This window comes from Hyperolius riggenbachi, chromosome 11 (assembly GCF_040937935.1).
Source record: "Hyperolius riggenbachi isolate aHypRig1 chromosome 11, aHypRig1.pri, whole genome shotgun sequence".
In the NCBI taxonomy this organism is placed as follows: domain Eukaryota; kingdom Metazoa; phylum Chordata; class Amphibia; order Anura; family Hyperoliidae; genus Hyperolius; species Hyperolius riggenbachi.
The window spans coordinates 115,561,757-115,581,363 of record NC_090656.1 but is presented as its reverse complement, the minus strand read 5'-3'; the positions used below and the strand labels follow the sequence as shown (position 1 = coordinate 115,581,363).

Sequence of the window (19,607 nt, the reverse complement as noted above, 5' to 3'; positions counted from 1 at the left end):
TTATTATTATATATTTTCTAGATCTTTCTTAGTAAATGTATATGACTTATAAGACATGAATTTACGATCTGGTACAGCCACAATGTTCTGGGTACTATTTATGAATTTGTGACTATATTTGTCAGAATAGAAGTTATAAGGGGCAGAACACATACATTATGACAGTAGGTCCAGCCTGTCTAAGCATTCTACACACTCTCACTATCTGCCATTCATCCCATCTGTGATATTATCCTGAGAATGCTGGAGGATTTGTAATAAGCCAGAGTTTTCATACTACATAAGTCTGTAAGCTTGTTCTTTTAAATTTGGGAAAGATTTAAATCAAATCCACATTGGAGTCACTAAGCTAAATAGGTCTCACTAAATATGTCTCTTCCAAACTACTGATTTAGTTTCGTATATTAGCAAAAGAGGACAGAGGCGCCAAAAGGATAAAAGGGTGTAAAATGTTTAATACATGGAAGTGGAAGAGGTGGATCCTACCCACTCCAAAGGACACGACAAAAGGGAATGTGTTAAAGTTTAACACAATTTATTTATACACTCCACAAGTATTTGCAACGCGTTTCACGGGTGTGACCCCGCTTCATCGGGCAGTAAAACAGGAGTATAAAGCTAAAGCCGTCCAAGTCTAATTAGAGCGCCTCTAGTTTCATATATTAGAATACAACCTCCATTACTTTTACTTAAATACTCCATTAATTAGAAGAGAAGTTATGGGCATGATCACCAAATTTCCAATTGTTTGTGTACCCGGCCTCAGGCCTGAAAGATCCTGGTCTAGCATCCTGCTGTTAAAACACACTAGGCTACTGCAGGCATACAGATAAGGTAAGCCTATACTGAAGTTAAACCCCCAACCACAATGAAATCGTTTGGTGACACTTCAATAATGTGCTAAAATCTGACTGTATGAGAGTCCTCCTTTTCAGGAGGAACTGTATAAACTGTCTTTCTTTCCCACAACCCAGAATAATGGCAGTTCTTATGTGACCCAGATTATGTAGTCATGGTACAACCCATCTCTACTCTTCCTCCCACTAAGTATGAAAAACAAGTGTCCAGTCAAAATAGTGTGCAGAGTTTTATAGTTTAATGATGTACATAAAAAATGAATGACAGAGGTGAGAAGCAAGAAACAACATAAAGCTTTCCCCAATGCTGGTGGTCACATTTCAGTAAAAGTTTCAGAGGTGAAACAGCTGATTTTACAATTCCCACATATTCGTAGCCTCATGGTTACATAAATCTCATCTGCCTCTATATTCAGCATGTAGATCAGACAATAGCAGGATAATTAGACATTAAAAGGGAAAACACTGGGAATATTAAGCATTATATCGCTGTCTTGCTTTTTAACCAATCACTGATTTCATTTATCGTCTTCTTCTCCTCCATTTAGAAGCAGATTGGGAAGTCCACTGCTGTGTATTCTGTTGGTCCTGTTGGTTTTGTTGAATTTCATCAGATTCTTTTGGGGTACAAGTAGCAGCTGAACATCCACATCTTACCACATCATTGTAATAGTACACTTTACGTCTACCATCGGCACACTTCAGCTCAGCCTGTTTTTCAGCGACTTCCAGCTCTGTACAGCAGCTACATGTGTGATCCATACCCTGAGATTCCATTGAGTAGCTGAGGAAAGAAAAAAAATGTGGAGTTCTAGCTTTAATCTAATCACTTGTTGATTAAACAGGCTGTTTCCCAGGTTCTGGTTTGGTGTAATGAAATGAAACAATAGCACTCTAGCTGTGAATATTTCTACCTCATATGGGTTTGCATGGGTGTTCCCTAAATGTGTGTGCACACTACTGACTTATGACGCTAATCGGGAATTGGACCTGATCCCCTTGGGCGACATCGCTGGGCCGGCACTTACAGAGGCGCGTCAGCTGACGGCGCGTTCTTTTGCTATGTGGGGGGAGGAAAGACAACAGAGCAGCATGTGCAAGACATCTCACCGCTTGCGGTACCTTCAAAGCAGGAGGCTGTCCGTCAGGTGAGTTCACCCGCCAAGGTGGAACATTTGTGAGGTAGGTGGTTAAGGGCCATGTACACATGCCTGATTATCAGCAGAGAGACAATGGAGTGGCACATGCATGATGTAATGTGGCTGGCAGGGGAGCAGTGTCTTCAAAATAGTTGGCCATTCGTCGGGTGAGTTGATCGCTTGTGCGCCAGGTGGTTGGGGGCCATGCACACACGCCTGATTATCAACTGAAGTGATCGTTATCAGCCTACTCAGGTAAATTTAATCAAGCATGTGTAAGGGCTTTAAGACTGGTATACTGTTCATTAGCTGCCGGACATACTGCAAATTCATGTCCAATTGCCATTGTTATTTTCTGATGCAGACATTGGCTGTTCCCAATCATTGTTCCGCTCACCTTTACATGGCAGATAGCCAAACAGTGTGTTTGTACAGTAATGGGTTACTACTAGAAACTGTGTACCTAGCTAAAGAGTAATCTTCAGGCAAATTAGTAGTATTAATGTAAAACAAGGGCCATATAGACACCATTCACTAGTAAACCTGAATAATCAATGACTCCAAGAAAAGAAAAATGTAAAAAATAAATAAATACAAATTAAATAAGAGAAAAATGTATCGCATATCTCTAGCAAGAAAGCATGCATAGTAATAACAGCTCTTGAGCCTTGTACTTAGAGCTCTTTCACACCAGAGCCCGTTTTCTGCGGTGTAACATACAGTCAAAACTAGACTTTCATTTTACCTTTCACACTCGATACTGCGTTTCAGAGCATTGCGGCTCGATGCACCCGGGAGCTTTTAATCGTCGGGAGCCAGCGTTTTCCCGTCGGGTTGAATTAATAGCTACCGCTGCTGATTGCGTCGCACCGCAACATCCCGACGACACGCCGCAGGCTATTCAACGCATACAGGAGAATGGCTCTTGCACGCGTTGTCCCATAAGCCTTTCTCTTTGTATCCAAGTCAATTCATTTACCTTTACCTAATTCATACATTTCCATCTCACCATTTTGTTGTTTAATAAGCTGTATCACTTTTGGTCACCGAGGCAATAATTAGATGGCAAGATAGGGGTAGGTGTGGTTAAATGAGTCATGTGACTTACATTGATGTTCCCATACAAGGTCCTCCACAATAGGTAAGCTCCACTTCAATCTCACAGTCATCTTCTTTTAAGACGGTAAGCTCCGTGCGAGAGCTGCAGTTCTCAACAACTGGCTTCTCTACTACCTTCTCTACTACCTTCACCACTGCAAAATAAAAAAGATGCTTAGAACAACAAGCTAATCATTACACAAATATAAATATGCATAAAAGAATCAGTAAAATAAAGCACTTGGAATATACTGAATAGAAAGCCTCCACCCATAGCAGACCCCTAACCCCAAGTGCTCTCCAGAGGTTAGATTTATTATATTTTTGTAAGGGATGACGGAGCCGCCGCCGGAACACACGTGGCGGCGGACTCCGCATCCCAGAGGGATTCCGCTCTGCTGCCGGTGGGGGCAATGGGACAGCCGGCGGAGTCCGTAAGTCCGACGGACTCCGCCGCACGCTTGCTGCCCAGAGGGTTCCCCGCCCTCTCGCCGGCTCAGTCTCTTAGGTTAATGCGCGCGCGCGCGAAGAGACAGGAACGTTATTGTTCCCGAAGGGGAGTCAGCTGACCATGCTGGTCAGCTGACTCCAGCAGTGCTGGGGATTGGCTGGGCGGCAGGGGGACGCTGCTAGAGCGTTCTCCAGCATAAAAGGAGCTGTCTGTCAGTTGCTCCTTGTCTGCTGTCGTGAATACACTTGTGTTAGCGCTCAGACCTTAGCTCAGTGCCCTGGTGTTGATACTAAGGATTTTACACCTTAGTTAGGATTGTATTTTGATATTGTATCTGTGTTTTGACTTCGGCTATCCTTGGCTACTCTCTTGCTCTACGTTATTGTACCTTGCCTATCTGATTCTTGTTGCCGACATCTGCCTGATTTCCGATCACTCTTCTGCCTTCCGTTCCTGTACTCCTGCCGTCATCTCTGTTGCTGAACCCTTGCCTGTCTGACCTTTCTCCCTTCAGTGGAATGTCTCCTACTGGAGGGTTATCTCTGAGGCTTGCCTCTCCGAGACGTCTGCCCCAAGCAGACGATTACTGCTAGGGGTCGAGATTCCTCACTCTGCCTGGTTAGAGGATCTCCCTCACGGGGTTCCCATTCAGAGGTAACCACACCTCTGAGGAATTGCCGTGTGGTGGATATTTCCACACTTCCGTGATATATTACTGTCTTTATTGTGTTCCTTTTCTGGTGTCCAGAGGTTAGCAATATATCGGATTATCGGTGATACTGCAGATCATCAATAATCGGGTATATATCTGCATTCTTGGTGATACTGCAGATCGCCAATAATCAGATTCTCTCTGCGTGCTGACACCGATTGTTACAATTTTACTTCATATATTTGAATATTGTATGACATTTTTATTTCTTTATCTAGTTACCTGTCTTTGGTGTGCAGGTCTGACAGCAGCCATCCTCATCATATTTAACTGTGCCCTATAAATAAGAAGGATATACTGTAAATGCTTAGTAACATTATAGGGCAATACATCTACTGCCACTCTTTCTACTTGATGCAACATAAAACAAAAGTTAAAGATGATATTATACACCATTCTAAACAATCACAACATGCATAGACATCAAAAACACACACAGTTTAAAGTGTCGGTCTTCTTATTAGTTTTTTTCTTGTAAAGTGTATTTTCAGTATATTGTTTCAGTGTATTTCTAAGCTGGACAGTCATGAAGTAATATAAACTAATAATCTCATCCCGGTCTTGAGTTGGTATTATTCCATCACATGTTAATGAAAAAAAAAAACATAAATAATTATAAATTACCTCTTCACATTTGGAGAGATCCAGATCTTGGCAAACCTTCTTCACTTTAGTTAAGACAGGGTTGCCATCTTCATCCTCATCACACTCATAGTAGACACAAGCACTGCCTTCAGGATGATACGTGTCTCCGATCTGTATAGGAAGAGAGAGTAGTTTCCATGTGATTACATGTACTGGAGGTTACATATTTGCCCTTTCCCTTTCTTGGTACATACTATAAATGACCAGCAAATTATCTGCAGTAAAGATGTCATTCTAGTAATTTATATAATCAGTACCCCAGTGAGTGTGTATTCTTCACTTTGCAGAAAACTTGACATAAATAACATAAGATGATCACCTAATTTATCCAAAGAAATATAGAAATGTAATGTATATTCATGAGATTTAAACTATTCTCTGGGCTATCTCTAAGATAAGGTCTGTGACAGGGATAGTTGCTTTGATCCATCACATTGTATACTGTGCTAGCACGGATGGTGTGAGCAGATATTTATTTCATTATTAAACTTCTGAACAAATATGCAGCCCTCAAACTTTTTAACGGCAGTCCTTTGTCTGTGTAACCACTCCTCCCCTGAGAAAGCTGGCCGCTTGCCAGCGAAACATGTCGGTTCTCCCGGCGTGGTGAACCATTGCGTCGCCATCATTTCCGCATCCTCTCTGCCGCTGCTTGCCGAACGCTTATCTGCCAGCACCCACCATTATAGTCGACCTTGCATGGTCCACCGATCCAGGATTGTATTTCATCTGGGCATCAGGATATCTTCTTGGCCCTATTACCTGGACGGTAGCCACGTATGGCTGGACTCCACGCAAGTTAACAACGCAGGATGGGTAATATATATGCACCAGTAACTCAATGGCTCTATCTATTTGATGGCACATATAAAGAGACATTCTTTGGCATATGAGTCTTTGCATAAGATGCATGCTGCCGCTGGACATGCTGACACAATCATCATAATTTTTGATGCTTCGCTTACATTGTGACTAAAAACTGATTGTACGTGCTTGTGCCTGCTGTATAATCAGTGACTGTGCTTGCCAAGGACTGGCTAAGATACAGAATGCCATTTGGATGCTGTAGAAACGTAAAGTTGCTTTATCCTTACCTGCACGGCTTATTTGCATGCACAACTTTACACTAATCATTGAACTTAATCATTGAACTTTGCCTGCATGGCTTGTCTGCTTGCACCATCTATCTAAGTGCTTGAATTGTTATATTATTTGTGGTACCACTAATATAGTGTTGACACTGCAATAATCAGACAATTATTTTCCATGCAATAGGTGATTACCTTTGTATCGATGAGATAAGTGGTTGTGTGTGTGGAGTGTGTAGAATATGTGGCTGGGAGTGACGTTTGTGGAGAGTTGGTTGGTCATTTTGGTGACTCTTTTTTTTAATGAATTTGATGTATGTTTGTCATAACACTTATTTTTTGATTAATAAAAAAAGTTTTTGATACTTTCATAAAAAAACCAAGGTGGTTGTTTGACTCATTCCCCCTCATTGTTTATCCTTAAGTTTTTTGGACTATGTCTGTGAGTGTCTGGAGATAAATGTTGGAAAACTGGTTTAGTAAACAACATTTCCTGAAGTATTAGAAATATCATCTGCTTGCAAAACTATACAGTAGTTTATGATCACACTTACATTGATTTTAATTTCTTCTTCATCCCCTTCTTTCTGTCCTTCCTCTCCTTTGTCTCCTGTTGGTTCTTCTTTTCCTTTGTCTCCTGTCTTTCCTTCCTCTCCTGTTTTTCCTTCCTCTCCCATTTCTCCTGTCTTTCCTTCCTCTCCCTTGTCTCCTGTCTTTCCTTCCTCTCCTGTCTTTCCTTCCTCTCCTTTGTCTACTTTCTTTTCTTCCTCTCCGGTCTTTCCTTCCTCTCCTTTGTCTCCTGTCTTTCCTTCTTCTCCCGTCTTTCCTTCTTCTCCCGTCTTTCCTTCTTCTCCTTTCTTTCCTTCCTCTCCTTTATCTCCCTTGTCCCCTGTCTTTCCTTCCTCTCCTTTGTCTCCTGTCTTTCCTTCTTCTGGTTTCTTTCCTTTGTCTTCTCCTGTGACACCCTCATCTCCTTTGCCTTCTTCTTCTACCTTCTTTCCTGTTTCTACTGTGGTCTTCTTCATGGTGCATTGCTTGGGTACACATTCACCGCAGCATTCACCTTCCTTCTGAACATATTTAAAGCCCTGTAAGAAAAAGCAGTGAACGTAATATCAATCACACATTCAATCGATTGATTTTCAGTGTACAATATTTCCTACTGATAATAATGAACATGACCAGTTGTATTCCTTATCAAACCATAGTTCCATAGCTCAGAACCAAATTAATAAAAAGCTTAGTATCCATCCAGTGTTGCATAGTTTTTTTGCACTGTGCAAGAAGGGGCTCTGCAGCTTAAAAATAATTAAAAAGCAGATGTAGCCACAGGAGTGGATTTGGAACGAAATTGACTCCCTGCAGTCAGTCAGATTTCACCATTCATATAAAGAAGGATTCTGATTGATTATTTGCTTAGTGCAATTGCTATATTTTGCTTCTGGTTTTTCTTTTGCACCTATCCTGGCAAATGTGTCCCACAGTCTGTATGGGTGTAAGTCACAAAGGAGCTGGTCATTTACCCATTCACTGATCTCTCATTATAAGTTGGGCTGAAAAAGGAAAACAATTTTTACTAATAATAAGCTATTGTATTTTACCCTATTTATTGTATGTATTGTATAAAGCACCAACATATTACGCAGCCCTCACACTATCATGTGATCAGAGACATAGCTTAAGGCTGAACACACATTGTGAGTGCTTTCTGACCACTTTTCTGACCATCAGACCTTTCTAAACGTTTTAAAAAAACACCCCCATTGACTTGCATTAAAATCACGATAAAATCGCAGTAAAAATTGCTGTGATTGCAATTTTTCAAAAACCTGCAATCACTACAATTTCACTGCAATTTTCCTGTGATTTTACTGCAAGTCAATAGGAGCATTTTATAAAAAACAAAATTTTCAGAAAGTTCTGATGGTCAGAAAAGCTCTCAGGAAGAGCTCATAGTGGGTCTACAGCCTAAGTGTGCTTACTCAGTTGAGTGATATAACTGAGAAATCTGTAAAAAAGAAAAAAAAAAACATCCCGAGGTATTCCCACATGTTCCAGCACATACAACTGAACCCAAATTTGAACATGAATCACTAGCGAATTACATGTTAGAAAGATTTAAGAGCTTGGCTCCCTGCAATCCACTAATAATACTGTAAATCCACCAGGGCTAAAATGGCAACATTTTCACCAGTAAATGTTTTCAACAATTCTCACATTGATGCTTTATTAAAACAAAAATCAAGTATAGAATAAAAAAATAAAATAAAGCTTTTTGTGAAAAAAAGACATGGATTAGAGTAACAGATTTCATTTTTTTAAACCAGTTAATCATCTCTTTTATAGGGGTTGATTGTATTTTTCTTGTAGTGAGGGCTGGAGAATCCACTGAATTGAATGCCAATAGGACTGGGTCTCCAGCTATTAGGAAAGCCCTGCTCTGCTAGCCTACACCAAATCACTTCCTGCATTCTCGTGTTATGTAAAGTAGTGGTCTGTTTATTTATTCATCTTTGTTATGGTGAATAATTATTCCAATAATCAGTGTTGCTCGGATACCCCAGATCCCGAATTTGAATAAATCCGGCCACGGCAGTCCCAAAATCCAGATAAGCCTAGATTGTGATCCGGATTTGAAACTGACTGACGAACTCGACCTTGAATTTTATCTGTGATTGCCTGTAATATCTGTGATCACGGGTTCGTGATCCGGATTTGACTTTAATGTTAATAGCAAAGCTCCCATACATGCTACAATCACCAAAATGGCATGGATTATAATGGTGACCAGTAGCTACAACGCAAAAAGACCTTATAGTTTTTGAGAAAATTAAATTTAAAGTTTCCAGTGAAAAAGTATTGGTGACCAAAACCCACCGACTTTAGCGGTTAATAGCAAAGCCCCCTTACATGCTATAAACACCAAATTTGCAGGATATGTTAAGTAGAACAGTGGGAACAAGGAGAATTTTTTCTTCAAAAAGATGTTATCATTTTTGAGATAATCGATGTTAAAGGTTCAAAGGTAATTTCAAAGGAAAAAAGTATACATGTAAATGCGGTAAATACATTAACTGTCATTTAGCAAATTGAAATGTATACTATTTTCCTTTGAACCTTTAAAATCCATTATCTCAAAAACTATAAGGTCTTTTTGAAAAAAAAATTCCCCTTTTTCCCACTGTTCTACTTAATATATCCTGCAAATTTGGGATTTACAGTATATCATGTAAGGGGGCTTTGCTATTAACCGCTAAAGTCGGCGGCTTTTCAACTTACAATCTCGGATATTTTTGCTGTGATCACGGCCGAATACGCAAAATTATGGCAGCATCCGTGATTGAATTCCGTGATCGATTCCCGATCACGGATTCGGATCAAGATGTCGGATAGTGAAAAAATGCTAGTGAATCATGACTATGCCGTGATCACGGATTGTATCCGAGCAACACTGCCAATAATGTATTTTTCAAGGTTTTCGAGTAAAAAAAAAAAGGAATCCCTTTTTCGGTAGGTAGGGACCAGAATGACTAATTTGACCTTTTTGACCAAGGTGGGGGTAGCACCATAAGCCCTGTTCCATAATAATACCCATCCCTCCTCCTACCCACCAGGGATGGGGAGGGTTCCTCGATCATAACATTCAGAAGAGACTGATCTGCAAGAAAGGAACTATTTGCCACCCTTTCTTGAATGATATTGCGTCACAGTTAAAAGCCATGTGGATTGATTTTGGATAGCAGAGGTAGCTTTACACCTGTTGGCTCTTGCTTTTTGACAACCCAATCAGCATGGGGCATTAGGACTTTATATGACTTATAGAGGAGAAGGGAGGCTCGCTGTTCTTCAATAAAAATGAATTCCCCTCATGTACTACTTTACTACTTTTCACACACTGCGCCTGTACACGTTGTTTGTGTGAGCACAGTTTAAAATTTTTATTTTTTTTTGATCAGTGATGTTTAAAATCAAGGTAAAAAAAAAAAAGACAAAAACATATATAGCGCTTTTCTCCTGGCGGACTCAAAGCGCCAGAGCTGCAGCCACTAGGACAAGCTCTATAGGCAGTAACAGTGTTAGGGAGACTTGCCTAAGGTCTCCTGCTGAATAGGTGCTGGCTTACTGAACAGGCAGAGCCGAGATTCGAACCCTGGTTACCGGTGTCAGAGGCAGAGCCCTTAACAATTACACTATCCAGCCCCCCCTAGGTAGAACAAAGGGAGAGAGTTTTCCAGAAAGTAGGGTAGGGTAATATGAATGTGCCATTTTCCCTATTCCTATTCATGTCAATGCAGCTCCTGATGTCCACAGTCTCAACATTCCATAGCCACATCACCACCCAGGTATTGTAAGGCATAAAAGCATATCACTGACTACCTACCTCTTTACATGTCTTATCACATTTGGTTTCTTGGCATTTGACAGCATAGAAGCCAGATGCATCCTTTTCATCCTTGGAACACTCGCATTTCTGACATTCATTCTTGGCTTTTGGAATGATGGATCCAGGCTGGAAAGAAAGATCATGAAACTAGAATGATTTGGTGCCCATAGTCAGGTATGTTCTTTCTACAGAACACGAGGTCATAACAATCAATTAATTTCTTTCTTCTATATTGTCGGTGTAGGTCAGAAACAAAGTGGTTTACAGAATGCACCACCGTAAGTGATTATTTCCTGTTTTTAATCGCTAAAGCTCACTACGGGTATGCTTCCCACAATAAGAACACAGTTCAAGTTCCTGTTTCCGCTACAAAGTAACCCTGCTAATACACATAGCTGAAAAGTATTTTACAATCATCTTTTACACACATTGCTTGCACATGTTATCTATTAACTAATGTGTTCATGTAAAGGGAAATCAAGCCAAAACATTTTTAGGTATATAGATTGTGTGTCTTTCCGCAGCTCCTATAGCAAAATAGTTTGGAGATAACACCATAAGGCAAGTTAAAGAGACTCTGAAGCGAGAATAAATCTCGCTTCAGAGGTCATAGTTAGCAGGGGCATGTGTGCCCCTGCTAAACTGCCGCTATCTCGCCGCTAAATGGGGGTCCCTTCACCCCCAAACCCACCCCCGCAATAGTTAGTCGTAGAGTTGGTCGTGATTTATGTCTTCCTGGAGGCAGGGCTAACGGCTGAAGCCCTGCCTCCAGTCGCGTCTATCAGACGCGCATCGCCGCCTCTCCCCCGCCCCTCTCAGTGAAGGAAGACTGAGAGGGGCGGGGGAGAGGCGGAGATACACGCTGACAGACGCGCGTGGGGCAGGGCTGCGGCGGTTACCCTGCCCCAACCAGGAAGCGCTCCAAGGGGATTTGGGGGTGAAGGGACCCCCGTTAAGCCGCGGGATAGCGGCGTTTTAGCAGGGGCACACATGCCCCTGCTATCTATGAGGTCTGAAGCGAGATTTATTCTCGCTTCAGACTCTCTTTAAGAACCTCGCTCCATGCTGTTCTTAAAAAAAAATCCACTTGACCACAACTTATTCTTACTGTTTTAGGAAAAGCTCATCATAAGGAAATAATATGTTATACTATAATTCTCTGAACACACTGATATGATCATGTATTATGTGCATTTGATTATCTTTACCTGATATATCGTATTGTCCACTACACAAACAGCATCAGGCTCTGCAATAGAAAAAGACGGCTGCATGTTAACACTCTGTATTACTTCAACTTATAACTCAGTACTGCATAAATTGAAAGTTGTATACATTATTTAAGAATGACAAAAACAATTCTGCTAAGAGATTACTTAAAGCGGACCTAAACCTAGTACTTCCTCACTGCTGTAAAAGATAAGCAACAGCATAATAATCTTTACAGAAAAAACTTTTATTTGTTTCAGCCTACAGAACTCCTACTGAGATTCTGCAGTGTAGTTACTTCCTGGTTTCATGGGAGCACATACAGAGTTAAACTCCTGTGTTTACAGATAGCCTGTCTGAATGGCACAAACCTCCCACAGATCAGACAGAGATGGCAGCTCAAAATACAAAGGCTCATTACTAGCAGATAAGGGAGAATTAAACAGGCTGTTATCTCTAAATACAAGCAGAGTGGGTTTCTCTATGTTTTCCTTCTCTCCTGTGGAAAAGTGTAGGTCCTCTTTAAATTATTATTACTTTATTATTTTCCTACAACAAAGGGAACTTAGAATATGGATACAAATATAAATAGACACATACCACAAGTAATGGTGGCGCAGCAGGCTCCGGGAGGCATGTAAGAGATAACACGATGCCCTGTTTTACATTCAGGCATCAAGCACTCACAAGGTCCACAGTCTATAAAATAGGAAATACTGTTAAACTTGCAAAGAGGAGAAATCATTTTCATTTGTTTACAACAAGCAAAGTAAATCCGTATCCTGATACTAACCTGATACTAAAGGGAACAATATAAAGGTTGTAGAATCTGTACGATTGTTCACAAAGAGTACAGGGACAAGGGTTAGTTGAAACATATGAATGACAACAAGGGTTAGCAACATAGATGTGTGGCTCTCAAGATGTGGTTCAGTGACTATTGATGGACCACATATGCCACATGGCCCTCAGCGTGGGTTTTGACATGCATCACTGGTAAAATGTATTGTGTTCATGGTTTTATAACTATAAATGGTTAACACATTCACCAGGGTGAATAGTAATATACATTTTTGTTTTATTAATTCTTAGTACTTTTCATAACTCATTTTTCAATTATACTCAGTCATATTCTGTAGTGGTAGTAATTAAATGTGCTTACAATAATGTCAAATTAGGTCATTATTCATTACATTATTTTTGCATTAAGTATTTTACACAGTTTTTTAGATAATGGCATAGTGTAAGCTGCTAAGGTAAGTACACACATCTGATATTTCTGAACGACTCGTCGTTTGAACGATCGTTAGACTGATAGCAGCAGTTTTGACTGATCCGCTTGGCAAACCCGCGGACTAACTGTCATTCAAATGACAGTTAGGTCCGTACATGTGTACAAAACAAAGTCTATTCGTTTAACACTGATAGACTTTCAAACAACAAGTCGTTTGAGCAGTCATTTGATCTACTCCATTGTTATATAAAGTCCATTGACCAGTCAAACGACTTGTAAATTAGCTGTAATTAGTATTTCAAACATTGTGTTGTCTGTGTGTACAATGAGTCTGAATGACAAGTCGTTCAAACCTCAATCGGGCATAAAATCAGACATGTGTATGCACCTTTACACTGAGTTCATACCAATCGTAAACAATCTACAGTCTGTTTTGATTTCTTCCTGAGTAATCAGTCTTAGACTTTTATCATTGCCTTTATAGGATTAAACTGACTCTGTACATTCATAATTATCTCTCTGTTCAAGTGCCTTTAAAGAGGAACTCCAGTGAAAATAATGTAATAAAAAAAGTGCTTCATTTTTACAATAATTATGTATACATGATTTAGTCAGTGTTTGCTCATTGTAAAATCTTTCCTCTCCCAGATTCACATTCTGACATGTTTTACATGGTGACATTGTTACTGTGGGCAGATTATGTAGCTGGTCTGGCTTTAACAGACAGCTGTAAGCAGCTATTTCCTGTCTGAACATTGTTACATTGTGGCAGTTTGCCCAGAGTACCGTACGGTACCAGAGCCTCTTGTGGGAGGGGTTTCAGCACAAAATCAGTCATACAGCGCCCCCTGATGGTCTGTTTGTGAAAATCATTATTTTTCTCATGTAAAAGTGGGTATCAGCTACTGATTGGGATAAAGTTGAATTCTTGGTCGGAGTTTCTCTTTAAGCTCTGCAAGCACTGTGACCCATATGCAATTCACTTTTTCTCATATGGTTTCCCCTAAGTGATATCTTCACATCTTATCAATTAAATGCATTTTAAGCCACCAGCAAGCCAAACAATACTCTGAACAATATTTAAAGTACTTTTTCTTCTATTTTATATTGGAAATTTTTTAATTGAGGAGTGCTGAAAAGGTATTTTAAAGTGAAGATGAACAATTATCTCCTAGGAGAAAACATAAAAGAAAAAGTGAATTGCATATGGCCCCATGTACAGGGCAGCCATCAGGGGGGGCAACTGACACTGCAGTGAGGGGCCCAGGGCTTCTGGGGGCCCCGGGTCCCCTCCCCAAAGCGCTGGAAGGGTCACAGCATGTGCTGGCTGTGGGCCTGTGGCTCACTAACCTGCACATTGCATTCCAGCACTGAGAGAAGAGTGACATCAGTGCTTGAACATGGAGAGCAGATGAGTGAGCCCGCTATAGTGGAATTTCTATACTGGGGCACCACCTATATCTGGCTACAGGCTACCTATACTGGGCCACCACCTGTACCGGGCTACCTATACTAGGGCTGGAACCACCTATACCTAGCTACCTATACTTGGGCACCACCTATACCTGGCTACCTATACTGGGGCACCACCTATACTTGGCTATCTTTACTGAGGCACCTCCTGTACCTGGCTACCTATACTGGGGCACCAGCTATACTTGGCTACTTATACTGGGGTGCCTATAGCTTTCTACCTATACTGGGGGCACCTGTACCTGGCTAACCTATACTGGTGCACCACCCATACCAGGCTACCTATACTGGGGACAAGAGGTAACACGGGGGGGGGGGGGGTAAAAGAGGCAAGGGGGAACAGATGCGGACAAAAAAGGCACTGGGAGAAAAGAGATGAGACGGGAACATGAGGTCACACACAGGGACACAAAAGAGGCACAAACTGAGGTGAGACAGAGGGGTACAAAAGAGAACGGATAAAGGATAAGAACGAACCTACAAGTCCCTATCTCATTTGTTAACCGGGGACTACCTGTATTTTGCTAGTATTTGGCTCCACCCACAACATGTCATGGTCACGCCCACTTTTTGCCACATCACTCTGTGCATGCCGCTTTCTTCAGTGTCGGAGCCATGCACATTTTTTCGATGAAGTGCACTTCGCGTATGGACACGTGGGTGGGGTGGCTAGTGGGCGGGCATAGCAACCACTGGGTGGGCCAAGGGAGGGGGGGCCCAGGCCTGATGAAGTGTGAGGGGCCCCAAAATTTCTGATGGCGGCCCTGTCCATGTATCAAGAAAGCGGCTGAGTTATTTTTGTCAACGCAGGCAGGAGATACTGTGTATGTGGGAGAAGAAACTAAACCAATAATAAACGTAAATAATAAGGGGCTCTTGAGATCTGTAACTTCCTATAATGTAGTCTTCAGACCATAAAACTTTGTGAACTACTACTATTAATCCTATTTTAATAGTAAGGAAGTTAAAAATCAAACGTCTATAAAAATAACAGCTCATAGCTAACTCACCACTTCATCAAAATAAAGACAGAGCTGCACTGCATGGTGCATATGTTCTATATTATTACCACTGACCAGTGCCTAGGTATTTGTAAATCCCTAGTCTGTCCATTGTTTCATTTGTGATAATGACTAACCAATCATCTTCTCATTTTTTAGGTAAAGGCCCTGTCCCTTTCCTCTCCTCAACATTTATTTCAATATTTATAGCTCTCATTGGAGCTCCAGCAATCAGCAGGTTTTTATACTGCACAGTCTATACTGCTGCCTAGACTGCTTTAAGCACAATCTGTAAGCTGGTGATGTCAGACTTAGAAGCAATGCAGGAATCTAATACATTATGCTAGCCTGTATATTAAACACCCTGTTCAGTATTGCAAACAGAATTGTAGCTACATAAATATCTAGGTTGAAAAGAAGATGTACAGTATGTTCATCCAGATCAACCTCATGAGCCTCTCTGTTCAGTTCATCCTTTTCAGGATAAAACCACAGATATATGTTCTTGGGGAAGTCAAGTATGAAAAAAAATGCATGTTCTTCATAGTTGTGTTTATGACCTTGCAAGACAACCAGGCAGGGTCTGTTTGATAGCAATAGGATCTCTATGTTCTGTTTGCAGTATCCATAATGTAAAGCCATAACAGAGCACTTGCACACCCCTGCTCAGATTCATGTGACTGCCTCTAGTGCAGGAAGATTCGAATCAGGATGATGCCATTTATTGGCTAACTAAAAAAAAAGGAAGCTTTTGGCTAGTAAGCCTTCTTCAGACTCTATGCCTGTATGGTCGAGATGTACTTCCTACGTTTTCCTCCTAAATATCGATCCAGCGCTGGGACCCTCTGGAAGTTTGCAATGGTGCTCCCGTCCTTGAACAAGCATGACCACACTGCACAGGCAAAGGATGTCTAGTGTGGTTGTGCCTGTTCACAGATGGCCACACAATCTTCATCCAGGGCGGGTTGAAGAGCTTGGAGGAGTCCCAGCACTGGATCGATGGAGGCAAGGGGGACAGGGGAAGTCTATGGACTATTCAGAAACTTTTCTCCAATGAGGTAACTACTCCATTTGGAGCACTTTTTTACCTTCAGGTTCACTTTAAGGAAATGGCAAGTTAACTATGTACCTGTGTATTTTCTTTTGTCTATGTTTTCTAAATCTGTAATTAATATATTTAACAGTTACATTTTAAGTTGATCCCTTCTTTTAAAAATTAGTATTTTGAAATTACGGCATCCATAATACCAGTTTTATAAAAAGAAAGTCCACCACTGCCCGTAGGCATCATATGTATCACTGAAGTGAAAGGGACAGGAATACCATGAGGGAGGAGTAGGGAGACGTGCCTTCGGTTTGAGTCAGTGTATACCCCGAGTTAAAAAGCAGTGTTTAGAGTTCACTATGTTAGTTGCATGTGGTGAACACAATATATTTTCCAGTAGCATTTCATATTTTCCCAGCTAAAAAAGTAAATAGTAGCACGAAACATAAATTAATGTATACATATATACTGTATTTTGTATATTGCTTTTATGATATTGCTTAATTTTAAGATACTTTAGTTATCTTCAAATAAAAGTGTGAAGCTTTTACATACCGGTTTCTTCAGAGGTAGTGGGAGTTTCATCTGAGGGAGTGCCTGTTCCAGATGGTCCTGTGGGTGGTTTTGGTCTTCTGGTTGGTCTGGTGAATATTTTTTTAGTGGTATCAACATCCATTACTCGGGTTGAGGTTGGTAAAGTGGTAAAAGATTCATGTGAATCTGGATAAAGTGGTGTAGTAGATGAACAGTCCATATGTCGTTCAATCCTACAAGTGTTACTGCAGGTTCCGAAAAATCTACACCCTTCCTTGTCAAATCGGGAGTAGATAACTTCACCTAGATAACAAAAAGGAGCACTTATAATTTAATTAGAGTTTGTAACGTTCAGGCCAAAGAACATTATTACATTTATAAGGCAGTGATTTCAAGAAAGCAAAACACCAGATTTTCAGAGAAAATATGTATACAAGATTTTCAACAAATCCACACAAAACATGTAAAATGCATATTAAAGCCCATCTGCGGAGGAAAAAAGTAGGTTTGGATAACATAAAAAGAAAGCTTCTCTTAGGGTTTTTTTTACTGTCTTTAGTCTTGTTTACATTATACGCGTTGCCATGCAAATTTCGGCAACATATATAGGGCTTGATTCACTAAGGCAAATAGCATGCTTTATTAGAGTTAACACGCCTTACTAGAGTTAACACACCTTATCAGAGTTAACACGCTTTATCAGAGTAGCATAGCAAACGCTACAAACCCTTATGCCTGGTAATTGGCATGACGAGAGCTCCACTCGTCCTGCCCTGAGCCCCTTCGGGTCCAATCATTTTAAAGGACATTATTCCTACACTTTGATTGGCCAAATAGGCTGCCTGTCACTTGACAGGAAACTTGACAGGCAGCCTATTGGGCCAATCAAAGTGCGAGGATAATGCACTTTAAAGTGATTGGACCCGCAGGGGCTCAGGGCAGGACGAGTGGAGCTCTCGTCCTTGCCAATTAGCATGCCTACGTCCGTAGCGCTCACTATGCTACTTTGATAAGGTGTGATAACTCTGATAAGGCATGTTAACTCTGATAAGGCCTGCTATTTTTCTTATTGAAACAAGCCCATAGTGTGCTTGTATCAGGAATATCAGAAGTACATAGACTGCACGGTCTGATATTTAGACTACATGCGCTGCGCAGCAGTGCAATGCACTATCGCACTGTTGCTCGCAGTTTTTGTCTCATTAAGTCTCATTCAACCAATAATCTATATTCCCTGTAAAGTTTCTGACAATCTACAAGCGGTGGAAATATCTGAAGAATGGTAATTCACTGAGACAAAATAAAGGTATCCTGCAAAAGAACATATACTCACCTTTTATCAAAAAGAAAAAAGACATCCAAAGTTCATGTACACATTATGATCACTATCTTATTTTCATACATGTAAAAGAAGAGTTTCCTTCCTAAACAGCTGGCAAAAACAGTGAGTACACCCCTAAGTGAAGAATGCGGAAATTCTGCCCAATTAGACATTTTCTCACCCAGAGTCATGTTACTCATTAGTGTTTCAAGGTCACAGGTGTGAAATAGGAGCAGGTGTGCTAAATGTGATGTCATCACTCTCTTACTGGGCTCTGGAAGTTCAGCATGGCACTTCATGGCAGAAACCTTTCTGGGGATCTTAGAAAAAGAATTGTTGTTTAACATAAGGATTGCCTAGGCTACAGGAAGATTGCAAACCCCCTGAAATTGAGCTGCAGCATGGTAGCGGTAACAGCGGTTTTACAATACAGGTTTCACTCACCATGGCCAACCAAAGGAGTAGAATGCACCTGCTCAGCGTTATATCCAGAGGTTGTCTTTTCTGAATAGAAGTACGTGTGCTGGCAGCACTGCTGCAGCAGTTGAAACGGGGGGGGGGGGGGGGGGGGTTGAGAATTGAGACTGTCAGTGCTCCATATGTTGCACGCTGCATCAACTTGGTCTACATTGCTGTCATCACAGCAGGTAGCCTCTTCTAAAGATCATGCTCAAGAAAGCTGGTAAACAGTTTGCTGAAGATAAGCAGACCCACCCCTACCGTTCAGCTATCTACAGAGAGCGACTTCTTAACCCTGAGTGAGGACAGGTCTAATCTCCTCACCTGCATACACAGTGGTTGCCTCAGCGGTAACCCTCGTTTGTGAGTATAACCTTCTCACATTACATTATTCACTATTGTCCTGAGCATACTACACCATATTGGGCTCTCGGTGTCTTTTTCTTATCTCCCTACAAGCAGACTAAAGGCATGTACACACTCCGTATTTTTACAAACAACGGGTCCGTCAGACCCTCCCGTGGGGCGGTCGTTCTGCCGACAGTAGCACGTGAGTACAGGCTGTCGGCAGACTTATAAGACTGTTTTTGACTGATCTGCCGAGCGGATCAACACAAGCTCAACAGCAGTCTTTTATGCAGCACAATTATCAAACAACTTGTGTTGTGAAACAAGTTGAAACATCCAAAAAAAAGTTGTTTGTTATTGTTCAAACAACTGTTGGATTGACGTCTTATCAGTTGTTTGAAGATGACCACGCCCTTGATAAAGAAACTGAGATTAAAAGTGCTGGATTGGCTATGCATGTCTCCAGATCTAAACCCTATTAAACATCTATGGGGCATCTTCAAACAGAAGGTGGAGGAGCGCAAGGTCTCCTCCTTCATCATGCAGGGGTGAAAGAAGACTCCAGTGGCAACCTGTGGAGCTCTAGTGAACTTCATGTCCAAGAGTGTT

At 41.1% G+C, this 19,607-nt stretch overlaps 1 protein-coding gene across 1 annotated transcript in view; it reads right to left on the bottom strand.

The window, feature by feature from the left end:
* Positions 1–518: 518 nt before the first annotated feature.
* The window catches only part of LOC137537849 (mucin-5AC-like), a 73,707-nt gene continuing 54,618 nt past the window's right edge, over positions 519–19,607 (bottom strand). Inside the window, exons 34-42 of the mRNA XM_068259801.1 lie at positions 16,892–17,173; positions 12,184–12,282; positions 11,583–11,623; positions 10,372–10,500; positions 6,545–7,078; positions 4,882–5,013; positions 4,480–4,534; positions 3,105–3,249; positions 519–1,641 (exon numbers count right to left, since the gene is read on the bottom strand). Coding sequence (XP_068115902.1) covers positions 1,380–1,641; positions 3,105–3,249; positions 4,480–4,534; positions 4,882–5,013; positions 6,545–7,078; positions 10,372–10,500; positions 11,583–11,623; positions 12,184–12,282; positions 16,892–17,173 — 1,679 coding nt within the window. The 3' untranslated portion in view covers positions 519–1,379. The remainder of the gene's footprint in view (positions 1,642–3,104; positions 3,250–4,479; positions 4,535–4,881; positions 5,014–6,544; positions 7,079–10,371; positions 10,501–11,582; positions 11,624–12,183; positions 12,283–16,891; positions 17,174–19,607) is intronic.